Source organism: Esox lucius, chromosome 13 (genome assembly GCF_011004845.1).
Source record: "Esox lucius isolate fEsoLuc1 chromosome 13, fEsoLuc1.pri, whole genome shotgun sequence".
Taxonomy (NCBI): domain Eukaryota; kingdom Metazoa; phylum Chordata; class Actinopteri; order Esociformes; family Esocidae; genus Esox; species Esox lucius.
The window spans coordinates 18181120-18200693 of NC_047581.1; the positions used below are offsets into that span (position 1 = coordinate 18181120).

General features: G+C 39.2%; 1 protein-coding gene across 4 annotated transcripts; it reads right to left on the minus strand.

Moving 5' to 3' along the window:
• Positions 1 to 1483: 1483 nt before the first annotated feature.
• Positions 1484 to 14936, minus strand: arid5a (AT rich interactive domain 5A (MRF1-like)). Of its 4 annotated transcripts, none has more exons than XM_010876381.5 (7): positions 14794 to 14936; positions 7486 to 7553; positions 4387 to 4546; positions 4157 to 4209; positions 3335 to 3432; positions 3085 to 3244; positions 1484 to 2951 (listed from the first exon to the last, which is right to left on the minus strand). In XM_010876381.5, the coding sequence occupies exons 1-7, from the start codon at positions 14795 to 14797 to the stop codon at positions 1680 to 1682; spliced, it is 1815 nt and encodes a 604-aa protein (XP_010874683.2). In that variant the 5' UTR covers positions 14798 to 14936; the 3' UTR covers positions 1484 to 1679. The 4 variants fall into 4 exon arrangements, with proteins under 4 accessions (XP_010874683.2, XP_034152179.1, XP_010874685.2 ...); XM_034296288.1 differs by lacking the exon at positions 14794 to 14936 and adding an exon at positions 7966 to 8087; XM_010876383.4 differs by lacking the exon at positions 7486 to 7553.
• Positions 14937 to 19574: the final 4638 nt, after the last annotated feature.

Below are 19574 nucleotides of genomic sequence, written 5' to 3' on the forward strand. Positions count from 1 at the left end.
TCGAGTCATTTCACTGGGCAATATAGATGGTAGCTAGCAGCACTTTCTAACCTACCCACTCCACAGACTTCAATGCAACACACTAACTGAGAGTGGCTTATGCAAACTAAACTATGTGAAGTGGAAAATGGCATGAATAGTTGGTGTTTACGGCTTTTGAAATGGACATGTAAAAAGGCACCTTTAGCCCTTTTGCTAACGTCACTGTGACATTGTAGATCTGCTATACCAACCTTGCTGCACGTCTTCATAAAAAACATAAATGAGCACAAATTAGAAAATACAATTTCCATATACCCTAAAAACGAATACATAAAAAATCTAATACAAGAGAATACAAATATTGTTCTTACGTAAAAATATAATCATTTTCTGTTTGTAACGTAAATGCAAGGACCAACAATGCTCAACAAATTCCATATACAGCTTTGGAAAAAATTAAGAGACCACTGCACCTTTTTTCTTTCCTTTCCAAAAAAGTTGAAAAGGAAAGTTTTGAGTGAGGATCAGAAGCGTTAAATTTTCACTCAAAACCTTCCTTTTTGACTTTTTTTTCAGCAGGGGTGTGTGTGTGTGTGTGTGTGTGTGTGTGTGTGTGTGTGTGTGTGTGTGTGTGTGTGTGTGTGTGCGCGCGCGCGTGTGTGTGTGTATAATATATATGATGGTCGGTGATGAATCATATACACACACACACACACACACACACACACACACACAGATCAGCCATAACATTATGACCACCTGCCTAATATTGTGTAGGTCCCCCTTTTTCCGCCAAAACAGCCCTGACCCCTCCAGACATGGACTCTACTAGACCTCTAAAGGTGTGTTGTGGTATCTCTGGCACCAAGACATTAGCAGCAGATCCTTTAAGTCCTGTTAAGTTGCGAGGTGGGGCCTCCATGGATCAGAATTGTTTGTCTAGCACATCCCACAGATGCTCAATTGGATTGAGATCTGGGGAATTTGGAGGCCAAATCAACACTAAATTCGTGTTCCTCAAACCATTCCTGAACCATTTTTGCTTTGTGGCAGGGTGAATTATCCTGTTGAAAGAGGCCAATGCCATCAGGGAATACCGTTGCCATGAAAGGGAGCACATGGTCTGCAACAATGCTTAGGTGGGTGGTACGTGTCAAAGTAACATCCACATGAATGGCAGGACCCAAGGTTTCCCAGCAGAAAATTGCCCTTAAGGATTACCGCCAGCTTGCCTTCTTCCCATAGTGAATCCTGGTGCCAAGTTTTTTCAAAACTATTTAAATATAGAATGTTTTGGAAATATTGCACATTTGTAGGATAAATGAAAAACCATTCTACTTCCTGAAAGAGACACTCAGACAGGGTGGTTAAAAAAAAAACATATGCCCTCAAAGAATAGCATAGAATGTAGACCAGGAGAAGACATTAACCATTTGAATAATATTTTATTTTCAAATAAAAATAAAATACAAAAATGTATTTAAAATATTCTACAATTACTTCCATGTAAAATCAAATTTTACCAATAAAATACATAGAAAGCTGTAAACCTAAAGGCTACATTAGGCACTCACAGAACAACCACTGTATCTGTGCAGTTCTGTCATTTGCCACAGAGGGGAGCCCATCTCAGCGTAACAATCACAACACACAACGTTCTTGATAATTGGAATACAGCTGAGAGGCAAGTCAAGCATTCATAGCCTAGAATATGGGTAATACACACCAGTGTTGCTGTATCCAGAATTCCACATAGGAATGCGGTAAGGATAGGAGATTAGAGTTGGCTCATAAGGGGAAGCAAGAGTGGGTCCCATTGAGGCATGGCGGAACATAGGGTTTGTCTGGGACTGAGGCAGTCTTATGTAGGTAGGTAGAAATACAGGGTTTACAGGTGTTTTCTGCCCAGAGTCTCCCCTTGTCTTATCACAGGCTGGAACCAGGTAGGAAACTGGAATGCTTGCATTAGAGTGAAAAACTGGTGGTTGAGTTGGAAGTGGCTTGGGCAACACTGTCCTGGACTTCTCCTTTTTCTCTGTCTGATAATGTTCAGGAACCATGTGTAGTTTTTTCGTATATATCAGACTGTCATCATGTAACATGGATCTGTTTGGGTTTTGATGCAATGTGTAACCTGGCTGAAAGGGTATAGGCCGCAAAGGCTCCATAGATTTGGGATATACTTTGGTGAAACTGGAGGTAGATGGAATCAAGCAAGACCTAACTTTGCAGGACATTGGTGGGGGTATTTGGTGAGTTTGACGTCTGCTCGCGTTGCAGACAGGGCTCCATAAAGAGTTTTTACTCTGTCCTTTAATATAGACTGTGTCACTTTGTAGAGGGCTGACCTGAGAGAAATCCCTATGTCCTCCAGCTAAGTTAACATATTCCTTGACATCAGGGCTGCAGCTTTGCGGCTTGTGGACCCCACTGCGGGAAGGCATAGGGTTGATGGAAAAATTAAGGGGTATTTCTGGTTTTGGTACAGGGGGCCTGTCTTCAGTTAGTGCCTGACAGTCCTCAGAGGAGATGGAGTAGGGGGACGGGCTACGGGAAGAGGAGGAGGACGGAGGCTGAGGGGATCCCTCAGAGGTGGCGCGTGTCCGGCGTGGATGAAGCAGACCCGGGGAATCAGAGCACTGAATCACAGAGGGCCTGCCCTTACAGTCCTCCTGTTTGGGACTCTTGGAGTTCTTGGATTGGCTAAGGCTGGATTCCTGGGATTGGCTAAGGCTGGCCTGTGCCATACGTTTCTTCTTCTCTAGAGGGGATATTATGTCTGTGGCAGTGGAAGACTGAACATGAACTCCTCTCCAGGAGGACGAAGTAGGGCCCTGCGCTGGCTGGGACGAAGAGAATGCTGAGAGGTCATCACCGGCGGTGTTCTCACTGATTGGTGGAGGACAATCTGGGTGGAGCCTTTCAGATAGAGCGGTCCATGGAGACGATGATGTCGAATGTACCTGGCCCTATAACAAGACAACATATAGAAGTCACTTCCAGTCGGTACAGTTACTATATTATTAACATAGACTGGCATAACAGAAAACCGGAACCTCATTTGTCACGGCCATAGTAACATACAGTTGAAAATCTGGGTACCTCAGAGTCTGTCTCCTTTTCCAGGTGGGGTCTCTTCCTCTTACCCTCAGACTTGCTGCCCTTGCTCTCCGAGCTCCTCTTGTATTGCTTGCGTGGTTTGCTCGGAGGCAGAGGTTTGTCCTCCTCCCCCCGTAACTGTCTCTCAAAGGGTAGCACAAGCCTATATTGTACACAAGTAAATTGCACAATGAAAACATGTAGTGACGGAACGCGCTGACGACGGAAGAGGTTGAGCAGTGTCTTTTATCACCTCTCATAATGTCTGCGGGTGCAGGTGGCGGCGCTGGTGCTGCCTGGGCTGCCACCCAGCTCATCATACACATTCTTCCACAGTCGTCGTGCGGTCACCTGTTTGCAGACAAACCAAAGTGAGCAAATGCCACTCAGTCATTCATCCAGAATAGTTCTGCATTCATTTGACTTCGTGTAAGACCGTGTACGGGGTGGTCCGACGTTCTTGCCCACTGCCACCAGTATGCATGTGTTGTGGCAGCATGTGAACTAATGCTCTTTCAGTAATAACTCTATCTTTCTAACTTTCTGTTCTAATAAAACATACAATGCCTGAAAATATCTTTATAAGAATGTGTAATCTGACTTTTGAGATGACTTAACAGCATATGAATGGAAATTACTAAAATAGAGAATAAGGTCTTATTGGCTAAGCTTCTGTGAACTCTGACTCAAATGGCATTTCAGAGAAACTCTTAATCTCTCAACATATTGAGCATGTACACATGCCGCAGAGTGGAAACTTTATTCAGCCAGACAGAACAAAGCAGTAGAATGGTAGCCTAGACGGCCATGTCAGGTTCACAGCAAAGTGTGTCTCTAAATGTGGTAGGAACGGTCACATTTACATCCTGTTACCTATAGCTAATGTTCCACATGAGACGCTAAGCTGAATGGTCTGTTACAACTTGACAAAAAAAAAATATGGGTAGCTGCCACTATCATATCTGCAACAAAATTCAACAATCAGGTCAAATGTATTTTGAAAATAATAAAAGCAGTAACAACCTATAGTATGTCCGGTGAACGTAGTTATTCTGGACTATACTGGTTTACTTACAGAGTCGTAACCGCCAAGCTTCTCAACAGCTTTGTAGATTTTCCACAAATTAACTGAAAGAAAAATATTTCACAATTTAGTTCACTTGGTCTTTTTGCATCTTTACCTATGAAGTGTCAAACTACCCTTGAGATGCTCCAAGGAGCAGTGAAATTTGCCCTGTTTAATAATAATGTATATACGCAGATGATTTTATTACACTATGGTTATATCCTTTGAACATTACTTACTCTGCTTAAACCCCAGGTGTGGAATCCTCTCGATAGGCGTGCCTCTATCCTTCATGTAACAATGCAAGCGGGCTACGAATGACCTTTCCTCCATTGGGCTAGAGCTGGGCCTGTCTTCACATTCACTGGCAGAGTCAGAAATCTCCATCCCTGCAGAATTCTACAGCAGAAACCACCAGATTGACATGAGTGGAGAAAGGGAATCAGAAAATGTAAATCTGATTCCAAGGATGCATACCATTCCTGAACATATTTTGTCTTCAAACAGCAAGAAGGCAAATTAATGAACTGTACAAAATTAAATGGGAGTACCTTTTTTAAAGATTGCAACAAAGTCCTATTGTCTTTTCTTGGGCAATTAGAATTTCAAGCGAAACATCCATGACATGAGTTGGCTTTTACCACCACTTTCAGTAAGTAACCATACATCCTGTATAAAGGGAAACCAACAGACATATGGGGTTTTCGGTCTAGACCTGATCATCAGCTTGGTGACAAAGATGTCTACTTGAATAACAAATATGAAAGTATGAAGCACTGTTTTATACAGCATGAAATGGTCAGTTTATTCAAAAGCCATTTCAGTTCCATTTACATAAAGGTAAATTTAAATTACTAAGAGTAAACTAGCAAATAGTTGTAGTTCACATGATTAGACTGAACTAGAGAGACAAAACAACAATGAATTAGCCTGCCTGTGTAAACACAGTCGAAATGTGCCGGTTACCAAATGAGAAATGAAACAGAGGCATGCAGAAATTAACCGCAGACCTCAACATACATCCTCACATTCAATATAGTCATCGGCGTGAGAAATGTCTACAACCTTACAAACTAATCAAACCAGTAAAAGACGTTAACATTTTATGCATAGAGGAAAATGTAAGAATACTGTATATCAAAATAATATACTAGTCTGAATCACCAAATACAGATATTATTTTGTTTCTGTGTATACTTCGCTGTAGGTAACAGTTGAACAGAGTTTCATATTGAATCAGGTTCCTCTCTGTGGTTACTGGTTCCGAGAAGCGGGACCCGGTGGTGAGTAATAGTGAAGATGTATTCGGGATAGCCCTGACTGACTCACAGCTTTATACAGCTGTCCCATAGAAACAGTTACAGCGACAATACCCTATCTTTCATCAGTGCGTCTCCTCTAGCACCAGGCAATGCTTTCTCGCCTTCTTATTCCTACCTTGACTGGCCAGCTCTCTGTTGTGTAATGGACAGATTTCCATGACTTAAAAGACTTATTGCTAACGCCATAAAGTCATTTTTACATCTCATCGGACAGTCAATGAGATGACCGATACAACTTAAAGTTCTTAAGAATATAAAAATAGCATTCATGACTGGATAATGACTTAGTCATATAGAGCAATATTTCCAGAAATACTGAAATAATATTTCTTTCTTATGTAAAATGAGTTGCCTATGAATACTGAATAATGTTTAGAGAGAGGTTCACAGTAATACATTATGGATTTTTATATTATATTAAAAAGATGAAAGATGAAGCAGTCTATTCATAGCTGGACCACAAAACAGTGAGAAGTCGTCAGTGTCAGTCAGCTCCGTGACATTGGTTTCATACAGGAAATGAATGCACTCCGAGTCTAAAAGCCCACCATCACAATATATAGCAGTAAATACGACACCAAAAAGCATGAATATCAATGTGAAAGACTGTCAGTAAACAGCTTGTAAATTTCCACCACATTTAACTTTTGGAAAAGGGCGTAGGAGATGTTGATGTCAATGCCAGTGTCGATAAGACTCTCAGTATGATTGTTGGTGGCGTGCTGGGTTGATGCTATCAACAGGCCACTTGTCACCACAAAAGCCACCAGGCTTTCATCTCAGAGCAGTGTCTTGGAAATTTGATGCATCTCTGCAATAACTTTTATTTTCTCATCTTCAATTACCAGAACTGTGTCTGAGTGGAACTCCAACAGTTTCTGTTCATGTAGATAGTGTAACTAGAGGGAAATGTATATTCTTTCACATTTCATGACACCACCCACTACTCTAAAATAAAATTATCACTTTCCTCCTATTAGTCATTTGAGAAATAAGCTGTGATGATCAGATTTGTGATATTGCATTATTACACCTGCAATATTATTTCTTATAAGGACTTTTAAAGAGTGTTTAATACATTGAAAATATACAAATAGTAACATTCAAATAGTTATTATTAACAAACACTATTCTTTACATAGCTGTATACTGAATCAATAAGGCAGAGTAAAAAGCTGTGATGTCATACCCATGGCATACTGTCTAATAAACTGTAGATTGAATCCTAAATGCTGATTCAGTGATAGTCATGGGATATCAGACATACATTCAACATTACATTTAGCATTTTCATTCACATCTTGTAATGCTTTCACATCAGACACCACAGAGTGTAGCACAGGTATTACATCAGATCACTTTTTACTGCTCCAATTGATTCATAAACCCCCATATCTTAGGGGTATGTGATGAACTGCAATTATTCCACAGCTAGGGACTGTGTCTAGGCACTCCACAGTGCGTCATGTATAAGAACAGCTCTTAGCCATGAAATATTGGCTATATAGCACACCCTCATATTCTTCCTTACTTCCATATACCATGGCTTTCAGATACTCAGTATTCAAGATTCAAACCACTCAGTGCATAACTCCGATTCTATTTTTGATTTGTATAACTCTAACTTTTAAATGTACTTCTGTTCTCAAATTCTATGCCCACACATGAGCAGACATCAGAGAAAACCGAATGTGTACTGAAATTAAATGTGGTCATTTTATTTTCTGTAATATGGAAGAAACTATTTAGAAAATATAAATATTTCAAGAAACATTTGATACGCTAGTTTAAAGTTTGAATAAAATGTAGAACTGAAAGCATTGTGGGGAAATGAAACACAAATCACAAGAAATGAAGGATGTAAATATACTGGAAGTGAATGTGCTGGTAGAAAATTTAACTTTCTCTTTTAAACGTTCTTGTCAATTCGAAATTGATACAAAAAAAAAAGCCACTAAAGAGTCTCAAGCTGCTTGGATTTCTTATGAGTGATAAATGATGGGTGTCTGCTCTTACCCGGTTCAGTGTCCCCTCCACACCTCTCTCCTCCTCCCGGACTGGTTTCTCACCGGTGTCCCGTTCACCTTCAGGGTAAGAATATTGCCACAAGACAGGAAAGACAGTCACATCCAGAGTCTAGACCAGGTGAACAAAATGCTATAAAACCCTGAAAAGCCGAAGATTCACGTAAGGTTGCATTTCCAGTCCTGCGCTAGCTGTTGCTCTGGTGATCTACCTCTGAATATTGTATAAACGAACACACACTCCACTAACAACGAAAGAAAATGCAGTTCTAATATAAAACCACATGGTTACAACACCACTTCCTGTTTATGAGTCTAACCGCAGTTACAGTATGTGGTACCCTGTCTGATATGAAAGCATTACAACATGTGAATGAAAATGCTAAATGTAATGTAAAATTTATGTTTTAGTGAAGTATCAAATGATCATAATCCACACCCAAGGCCACATACAAACACAAGCACACATTACCTTCAAGGATAGCATATCTTCAGGTGCTTGAGAATTGCTTTAGTAGTCATCGAAATTTAGAAGGCCTAGTGGCCGACACTGAAAATGAATGAGTCTAAAATGTCCAACCACTATGAACACCCACACTCTAACCTCTTTAAAACAAAAGGAGTAGAAGTCTCTGCGACAGCCCACCAAACTGAAATGATATCACTTCCAGCTTGAAACTTAGAGCTTGAATCATGCTTTCTATAGAACTATTTCAATTGTTCAAATACATACAGGTGTCTCCCAAATTGACCCCCCTTGAACTTTTAGAAATATAATTGTGTTACAACATGAAATCCAAATGCATTTAATTAGGAGTTTTGCTACTGATCAACAGAAGTCTGTAATGTCAAAGTAAAAAATAGAATCTACAAATTGTTCTAAATTAATGACAAATACAAAACTACAGAAAATACAGAAAGTAATTGATTAAGTAGTCACCCCACCCCTAGTTAATATTTGGTATTATATTGCACATTTGGTATCAATTACAGCCATGAGTCTATTTAGATAAGTGTCAACTAACTTTGCACATCTGGACATAATTAGTGCCCATTCATTTTTGCAAAATTGCCCCAACTCCATCAAGTTGGATGGAGACCTTTGAGGAACAACAATATTCAACTCTTTCCACATAATTGGATTGCATTTCTCACCTACATGCTCAGTTTTTGAGTATGGCCTGCTCTACACAGATTCACAATTCCAAATTCTCTTAATTTCTTAATAACTGACTTGGAAATGTTTTTATATCCTACCCCTAATTGGTGTTCTTGTCTTATTTATTCTGTAGACTTGCCTAACTGTGTGTTTTCTAAACACTGTGTGGTTATAGTGAATTTTGAATAATTTGCTGAATTTATTTTTTACATTATGGACCATTTATGTTGACCTGTGGCAAAAACCTGATTTAATCCATTTTGATTTCATGTTGTAACACAACAAAATATGGAAAATCCAAGGGGGTGAATACTTTAACCCAAATTTTCAGATTTTCATGTTATTTGAAGACAAATTATACAGATATTGCACTAGAAGGATACAATGTATTTAGAACAACTATGATGGGTAAAGGTGGGGATGTTGCAATCTTTACAAAAAATAAATAAATCACCTGTCAGTATCTATGTTAAACTCTGTTATCTCCATTCCAAAGCAAGTTTTCTGCCTTACATTAGGAAATCGTTTCAATTGTAGGTGCAAATTGGCCACCAACTACTAAAGGTATATTTAACCAAATAACCATTTAAATAGCCTATTTTATAACATTGGAAATCATTATCCTTGGATATTTTAACTTGGACTGGGTAAAACTGGATGCAGATAGTATGAATTAGTTCTGTTTTGAGCTAAATCTTACCCAGCTAATCACTAAGCCAATATGGCCTAATCTAAAATAGCCTACAAAGTCAACATTGATTGACTATATATTGACAAATGTCCCTGATAGATATTTGGCAAGTGGTGTATTACCACTAGATATTAGTTACCACTGCTCTATTGTATGTATCAGAGATTCAGACTTCACAGGGCCAAACCTTGCGTTACGACAAACAAATTTCAGAAATGTTGATGTTTACCTAAGTAAGATTGATGGATTTTTGCTGTCCCAGGTACCTATATACAGTAGCGCTGGAGCAATTCACTAGTGTTCACTTCCATTCTAGATAGGCATGTCCCATATACAAGAGTTAGGGTGAAGAACAGATCCAACCCCTAGTCCAGTAATAATTTCTGATGCTACTCATAAAATATGGTAGGGCTCTGTAACAGAGTTCAACTGTGAAAGAAACATAGGTCTCCATCTGACTGTATAAATAAAACTGCTGTAGGGCTGGTGTCCAGTGGCATGGACATTGTCTAGGTTTATGCCACATGTAGCTTTCTGGCCAAAACTCAAAGCTCTATCTTGGTGTCATCTGACCAAAAAAAACCACATTGAGCTGAGTCACATTCATATTTGCTGAGACACTCCAGACGTGCTTTCAGAAGGTACTTTTTAATTAACAGCTTCTTTTTTTACATCCTCCCATACAAGCCAGTGTTATGCAGAGCTGATGATTTGGTTGACTGATGCAACATTACTCAAATCCCAGTCACTGAACTCTGTAGCTACTTTAAAGTGATTGTTTGCCTCTGTGTGGCTTCTCTCACAAGTCTTTTGTTTGAGCACCGTTTATTGAGGGACGACCTTTCTTGGTAACGAATGGGTGGTGTGATGCAGCTTATCCTTTTCCTAATTTATGCATTTGTATTACTTCATCTTAAAATTCTAGTCATTGGTCTTCATTTACCTTCAGATTAATAGATTAACCAATGATAATTTCTCAAATTTCCACTCTTGAATTATAATTCAGTGGTGGCAATTTGAGAAACAATCTCATCCTTAAAGAGCCACACCCTGGTCTGAATGGTTTCCACTGTGAATTTGTTGACCCCACTTGCATAAAATGTAAATCCAATGATGACAGGGAATAAAAACCTTAGCAAACACTGGCCAAGGAGCTTAGGACCCTGGTGGGAATACTAGTCTACAACTTTCCACACAGGAACTTGTTACTGAATCTTAGCTATCTCTTTGGTATAATGCGATGTATAATGTGATGTATAATGTCAGGTTACCTAATGCATAATATTTCTTGATAGTGAAAAATACTTTAACTAATACTTTAAACTCCATAAAAAGATGAGTTGTGTGCTCTTGAATAACCTTTAAGTCTAATACATGGTTAATATACCAAAATGTGATAAAGATCTAAATGATATTCTCCTCTGAAGTATCCCTATCTTAACTGGCTGGACCAGCTACAGTTGCTAGCAACGATAACTAGATAGCTCATGTTGTACCCATCATAGCATGCTAGTTTTCATAACTGTAAAAAGTAAAGATGCATTCTGGGATTTCTGGCCACTGGTTGTAGAAGTGGCAGTTTCAAGTCAATACGTGTCCCTTAAGTGTACTGTGTCATGCGAGTTCAGATATGTGGTTTATTTCATCAAATCCACTCACATTCTAACTTGAAATTGCATTGCTAGCTGAGGTATAATAGAGATTCTACTTATAGATAATGCACATAAAGATACAGTGTAAATATATATACATACAAACAGCTCCAGTAAAAATTAAGAGACCACTGCACCTTTTTCTTTCCTTTCCAATGAAGTCGAAAAGGAAGGTTTTGAGTGAAGAACAGAAGGGTTCAAATTAAGAGACCACTGCAAATTGAATGCTCCTGTTCCTCACTCAAAACCTTCCTTTTCAACTTTTTTGGAAAGGAAAGAAAAAGGTGCAGTGATCTCTTTAAGTTTTCCAGAGCTGTGTGTGTGTGTGTGTGTGTGTGTGTATAATAAAATGGGATTGAAATTGAAAGCAAGAAAATTTTATTAATCTACAAAAGAAGTCAAAAGATACATTAACTACTTTACCCACAATGCTCATTAAAGCATATATCATAACAGAAAATCCTGTGACTTGACCTCAATATATGAAGCATACAGACATGATGCAGAGGTTTAGTTCATGTTTGACCAAACATTAGAATGAGAAAGACATGATCTAAGCAACTTTAACCGTGATATTGTTGTTGGTGTCAGGTTGTTTCAGCATCTGAGAAACAGCTGACCTTCTGTGATTTTCACACACTAGAGAGATTTTAAAGAGAATGGTGCAATAAACAAAAAACATCCAGTGAGCATCAGTTCTGTTAAAGAGGTCAGAGGAGAATAACCAGACTCTTCAAGTTGACAGAAAGACAAAAATACTGAAATAACCACTATTTACAGCAGAGGTGTGCAGAAGGGCATCTCTGAATGCAACACATAAACCCTTGAAGCAAATGGGTTACAGCAGCAGAAGACCAAGCTGTGTTCCACTCCTGTCAGCTAAGACAAAGAAGATGAAAAACACTTGGCATGTGATAACCAAAACTGGAGTATATTACAAATTTTGGAAAGATTGGAAACCTTTTGGTTGGTCTCAATTCCTGCTGAAACATGCTGATAATAGGGTCAGAATTTGTCAGGATGGATTCATGTGCTTTCTGTCAACGGTACAGGTGGTACCCCTTGAAACAAATCTAAGCACCGTTTATATGACACAGCATACCTTAGCATTGGTACTAACTTCGGGTGTAATAGCACTGGGTGCAACAATGCACTGATATATATAAATGCACCGATTTGCAAGGCAAAAATTTATTCGTGTTGATGCTGAAATCCTACTCATAAAACACACCAATACTACACAGTCAATGAATTACTTTTTTTTTTATTTTGACACTCCTCAAATCACATCCCCAAACCGGGCTCGTTTTGTCACCCTTACATTGTCAAAGCACACTATGCAGTAAAATAAACCATTTTGAATTAAAGACACACATTTTTAGCTTAACAGCAAACAACATGTAATATGCTACCTAACAGGTTAACAGGTCTAAGCCAGGTCAAATTAAGTACAACACGTATGTGTGAGGCTGTGTATGCGTCACGTTATCTGTGACATTACTAATGAACAAAACATGTTTATTCCTCTTTTTTTTTTTGTAATGCCCCAATGACATGCAGATCATTATGATTGTATAGGGAGAAGAAAAGGTCCATAATAAGTAGAGGAGTATGACCAGGTGTTTGTCTAGCGTATGTTCCGGCTCTGTATCGAGGCATATCATATCGCAGCAACATTAGAGAAATGCCAATACACTGAGCAGTGATTCAGTGTATCTATATACTGTAGTATTGCTTCGCTTTCATGCTTTCCATGTGCATCCCTTTATGACCACAGTCTTCAAATGGACACTTCCAGCAGGACAATGCACTGTCAAAAAGCATGCATGATCTCAAGTTGTTTCCACAAAAGTGATTGTGACGTCAGTTTAATCTACTGGCCTGCATAGTTCCCAAAGCTCAATCCAACAGAGAGCCTGTGTGATGAGAAGGAACAGGAGGTTTGCTGTATGAATGTGTGGTCAAATAATCTGCAGGGACTTCATGATGCTATAGAGTCAGCATGGACCAAAATGTTTTCAGCACCTTGTAGAATCCAAGTCGAGAAGAATTCTGTCTGTCCTGGTGGCAAACATGGGTCCTACTCAATTAGGTAGGTGTAACTCATAAAATGGCCACTGGGTGTATGCCAGTAAAAATACGTATTTTTTATTTTTATTTAAATATATAACTACAACATAGCCACTGCATAAATATTCACCCCCTTTAAGGCAAGCCCACATTTCCTATGGAGTACAATTGGGTTTAACAAAGTGAAATAATAAGGATGTATATTTAGTTTGAAACACTTGCTCTTCTATCCCCCATGCAAACAACATTTGTGAAGTCCTTTAGTTAAGTATTACATTTCAAGCACAGGTTCAACTACTGTCTTTCAAAAAAATCTGAATCCAAAGATTCTGACAAGAGACCACAGAGGTGGTGGCTGTATGAAAAGGTACTTCAGATGTAAAAAATGGGCAGAGACTCTGCGATCCTAGCCTCCAGGGGGAAGAGGGTTCCACAATTAGGGTGCCAAGACGGAAAATAGTTCTGACTGCCCTCGATCAAGAACTGCTGACCCGAAAGGGCAGGAACGAAGATGCCAAGTAGGGATGTGAGGTTTGAGGATTTCCTGAAGGTAAGGAGTAATACCTCCTCTTGTTGCGCCATAGGCAAGCACCATGGCCTTGTATCAGGATGGATTTGGTGGCACATGCCGGGAGCCCTCATAAGAGTGTAATTATGCGGTGGTGGATGTAATAAGCCACCATGACACGTCAAAGATACATACACTTTCTGGCCTAAATGCAATGCCTAATATTTGGAAAGAATCACATTACTGAGGTAGTGCTTTCTTAGTTGATGGTGGCTGTATCATGGTATGGGTATGCTTTCCATCAGCAAAGACTGGGGAATTTCTCTGATGAAAAGAAACAGGATGCAGCTAAGCATAGGCAAAATCTTAGAGGAAAACCTACGTAAATCTGATAAACACTAGACACAGAAAGTGGAATTCACCTTTCAACACTATAAAAAACAACACATGACCAAATCTACAGAGTTGCCTACATATACATTTTACTCATTCACCTTAAGGTAGCCAGGAGGGATAACCAGTAATAGTAAGTAGTGTCCACCTTACTCAATGCAGAACATATCAGCAAAGTGTGTTTGAAAATATTAATGGGTACATATTGCACCATCCAGCATATATAGAGATTCTCTCAAAAAGACAAATTATTGTAATCGCTGTCAAAGGTGTTTCTAACATATTACATGTTTATCTAATCAATGCATTGTACAACTGAGCAATAGTAAAACGTTAGAATGGTTCTTCACTACAGAGAATGTTGTGAAAAAAAATACGCAACAACATTTGAGGTAGCCTAGTCCAAAGTGCTGGAACTTAATATTTAATTAATTAATTGTTACTCCATTGTAACAAAATACAGTAGAACATATAAAGAATCTTCTCTTCCCCCAGATCAATGTCCGTTCTTTATGCGTCTTTCAAAGCTTGGCTTGCCTCAGACATTAATTTAAAAAGCCCACCTAACTCAGCTGACCCACAAGTCCTCGTTATTTTCCATAATGTATACGTTACTGCATGATTAAAGTTACAATAAATACAAGTCTGCTGTCAAATTCCTAATAACATAATTAAAACGGGTCCTCCGTTCTAAATTAGGCTATTATAACTGCGCGCTTCTGCCAAAACATTTAGATTCCTCTCCAGCCAAATAATGAAAGCTGTTGGTGCTTAACCGCATTAACTACTAATTACTAACTTCCAAGCCGTTAAGAAAAACTACTCACTCATTGCAATAATCCTTTGACTCCCGACGATTGTTAACTTTGCTTCAGCCTTAGAGAAGAAGATTCTGTAATTTCGCACACCGCTCCAAGCAAGACGTTATCTCAACGTTATCATTGGGGCGTTCTATTAAGCTAGCATGTGTTGAAGCGGGCAATGACAGGTCACGTTGGTAGGCGTGTTTTCCACAAGGAGAAAGTTAATTGAATTCCGTTTCGAAGCGGGCTTCCTCCTGAGTGGTATTTCAGAAAAAAATGGCTGAAAGAATTCTGTTCCCGGGACATTTGCGGTTTCTCTAAAAGATAAGGAAGTAGTTGAGTTTTTGGTTGCATAATGGCTGGTTCTCGATGAAATAATTAGATTAAGTGAAGAGCAGCAGTGGCGCCCCCAGAAACTTTTCGACCTCCCAGCGTGAGTTTTTTTGTATGCGTGATTTCGGAGAATCTTACCAATTCCTGGAACAGCTGACACCCGGTCCAAGTCATTGTGTAAACATGTTACAGAAGTTACGTTACCCGTTTGTGGTTGCTGCACTATTTATTTATCAACCAATGTTAAAGAAAGGTGGCGAGTAATCCTGAGACCTCATGGTCATTTACATTTGCCCGTCTCGGATTTGCCAGACTGGGAATACTCATATTTGTCCCTCCCCAATATATCACTGTAAACATAACTATGTTATTTCGATAATAATAATTCAAGTTTCAAATAATTGTTTTCTTCAAAGTAAATGTGACTGACATGTTCCCAATTTAAACTTTCTTGCCGGTCCGTCTAACATTTTGCATTGACTTGTAACCTCGTTATACTGACTTTAAACACTAGCAGTACTATCTTTCCCACCCTGGACCAACTATAACTATACCATTACTGTTTGGAGGCAGGATTCTACACTGCCCCTTTAACATAATACACTGCACCTTCAGGGATATCAATCTGTCCAGTTAGGAAGCATAAGCGATTGTGAATCAATGTCACCTGTTTTGGTACAAATGAAAGTGACAAAAGGTGCAATGGTAATGCAACAGCAAGACAACCCTCAAAAAGGGAAGGTTTTGTTGGTGGTGGCCACAGACAACTGCTCTCTCCTTATCCTTCCTGACTGATTCTTCTTTAGTTTACTAGTGTCCTTGTCACTTCTGGTAGAATGAGGTGGTACCTGCAGCCCATTCAGGTTGCACAGGTAGTACAGCTCCTCTAGGATGGCAAATCCATACATGCTGTCGCAAGAAGGTTTGTTGTGTCTACTAGTACAGTCTCAAGAGCATGGAGGAGATACCAGGAGACAGGTCATTACACGAGGAGAGCTGGACAGGGCCATAGAAGGGAATCAACCCAGCAGCAGGACCGGGATCTGCTCCTTCTTTGTGATGAGGAACAAGAGGAGCACTGCCAGAGCCCTACAAAATGACCTCCAGCAGACTAGTGGTGTGCATGTTTTTGACCGAAGTGTCAGAAACAGACTCCTTGAGGGTGGCATGAGGGCCTGACATCCTTAGTGGAACCGGTGCTCACAGCCCATCACCATGCAGCTTGATTGGCATTCGCCCGAGAACACCAGAATTGGCAGGTCTGCCATTTGTGCTCTGTTCTCTTCACAGATAAGAGCAGGTTCACACTGAGCACATGTGAAAGACAAGAAACAGTCTGGAGATGCCATGGTGAACATTATGCTGCCTGCAACATCATCCAGCATGACCGGTTTGGTGGTGGGTCAGTGATGGTCTGGGGAGGCATTTCCTTGGAGGGTTGCACAAACCTCCATGTGCTAGCCTACGTTACCCTGCCTGCTGTTAGGTACCGGGATGAAATTATGCTTATGCTTGTGCAGTGGGCCCTGGGTTCCTCCTGGTGCAGGACAATGCCCGGACTCATGTGGCCAGAGTGTGTAGGCAGTTCTTGGGTGATGAAGGCATTGATGCCATTGACTAGCCCTCATTTTCCCCAGACCTGGAGCTCACTGATGCCCTGATCCAGGTCTGGGAGATGATCCCCAGGATACCATACACCGTCTCATCAGGAACATGCCCAGATGTTGTTGGGAGTGCATACAGGCACGTGGGGGCCATACACACTACTGAGTCACATTGAGTTGACGTGATTCAATTAATTATTATTACAATTATTAATTATTACAGTTTGTTAATATGTTCACTTGGCACAGCCAAAAGAGGACTGGTCACCCCTCTGAGCCTGTATGTTCCTCTCTAGGTTTCTTTCAAAATTTCGGCCTTATGGAGTTTTTCCTAGCCACTGAAATTCAATACTATTGTTGTTTGCACCTTGGCGTTTAAGGCCGGGTGTTTTGTAAAAGCACTTTGTGACACCTGCTGATGTAAAGTAAAATAAATTTTATTGATTGATTCACGCAAGTTGGAACAGCCTGTGATTTCAATTGTTTATTTTGATTTTCATATTTTGAGTTTGAATCTAGCCCTTGATGATTTTGGTTTCCACTGACCGTTGTTACGTCATTTTGTTCTCAATGAATTACACAGTACTGTAAAGATTTGGATCTTTAATATATTTCCTTCATCGAGACCCGATGTGTGATTTTATGTGTTCCCTTATTTCTTTTGAGCAATGTACAGTAAGTAATAGGTTTCGTTCACAGCATTGATTGCTATGGTTCACTTCCTGTATTCATCCTGGAGATTAAAACCCACAGTTAGCTCTGGTTTGACAGAATTTGCTAATGAAACCAGTTTTCTGGAATACCCCTCTGGGCATTAGTACAGCAAAAATAAATGATACGAATGAAATGAATGTCCAGATCTCTGTACTACCTCAGTGAGTGATTAGGCTATTTCAGAGAGATAATGGAATTGTCAGGCTTGGAACATAAATACCCCCAAAAATATGGGCACAGGTACTACCACTCAGACATTGCCCTAACTACTCAGATAATCAGAAGCCATCACTGGTTTCTTAATTATGCACCATGCTGCGTTGTTGACAGCTTGACAGATAGGCACAGACTACTGTTTGATTTAACAAAGGTGCTCAACCCAACCTAGCTTCATAGAACTCTCCATGGCTACTGCTCTGGAAAAATGTCAATTATTGTTTCAAGTCACAACTTGCCACACCCACATTGGGAGCAAACATACCTCGAAGTCTGTTCAGGAATGTACAAAATACACTGTACAAGGTTGTAGGAAGATGTTTGGTACAAATCCTTCAGCCAAGACAATACATTTCTTGCTTCTTTCAGAGTGTGAGTCTGGGGGTAATTTTTTAATCTCATAGATTTGTCAAATCAATGTCTCCTGTCGCAATAGAAACACGATCTGGATAATCCTATGGTTATACAAGAGTTGGTCTACACACATTTAGTTTTAAGCTGTTTGGAATTCTATTAAGTGTCGGAATTCAATAGATGATTTTCTTTAACAAAACTATATACTTTTTTCCAACAATGCTATTACACTGAAATGTCATCCATCCAGTTTTGCAAATAATATTCTTTATCTATGCTCAAACATTGAATTTTTCAAATATGATATTCAACCACCTAAATGAAATGCAACTGTTAACATTAGTGTAGTAAATGGCATGATCCAGCTTTGCTTTAGAGTTGTTTAACCTCAATAAAATGAAGAGGCTCTATTCTATTTGTTGCGGCTAGAGAATGAAATGTTGATTTGTTTAACCTTTAAATGTCAAAACTATCTGTTGGCTGGCTGGATCTTTTTTTTTTTTTTCTTGTTTGAAATAGCGATGGATGGAACATAGTTACCTTAATCCAAACTATTGCACTGATTCATCCATCATATATACTAATGATTTGGCCATGTGCTAAGTGATTTTACATAACTTGCTTACCTAGTATATGGCATGGATTGGTTAAAACCCTTTGTTCAATTGAGAAATTGTTAAAAATATTTGGTTCAGATTGTAATCGCACACTTTTGAGCTGATAAAAACATGCATTTTTAGCATGAAGTAAAAATATTTGTCACATCAGGATTATATGTCATTCTATAAAAATTCTTTACAAAATATATACAGAAATGGTTGAATTTATCAGTATCCTGAAACTAAAATCGTCTGGAATTTTAATTCAGATGTAATTATCATTCATGGCCCCTATTGAATTTAACGGCAATTTAAACTGAACATTGGCAATAGATGACGAATGTGATGTAAAGAAAAACCCCTTCTATTCATTTTATTCTTCCAGTGACAGAGGGGGTTGTGATGAGGTCAGCAGACTGTAAACTGGACCAGTTCAGAAGAAATGTTGTCATTCCAATCACATCAGTCTCTAGATTTGACTCACAATCCTGGGAACATAATCTAATGACATTTGAAGTCAGTTTTTACTACTTCAAAACCAATACAGGCCTTTCCATTTCTTTGTATTTTCTGTGACTTTAAGTTTTAATTGTGTTAATGTAATATATTTGTACTGGGGACTAGGCATGTTTTTTTTCAGTGGAAATTGAGATCTTATCTTACAGGATGGGGGATATGCTAAATCTTGCTGTTCTTGTGAAACTGAAAAGAAGGTAATAACAATAAAAATCCCCAGCCGTTACCTTTATGCTCTCATTCCAGGAAACTGCATATAGAACCAGCTGAGGTTTGAGTCGAAAAGTGATACTCCTAAGCCAACAATATCATAAAGGCTACTGCACTTTGAAAGTCCCCAAAGCTTTCACTCCAAACAGATTAAAGTATAATCAATGACAGATTGAAGTTCATTCTATTTGTCACCTACCTACTTAAATGAAATTATCGCCACCAAAACCAATATTTTTACAGAAGATAAAGACCCCCA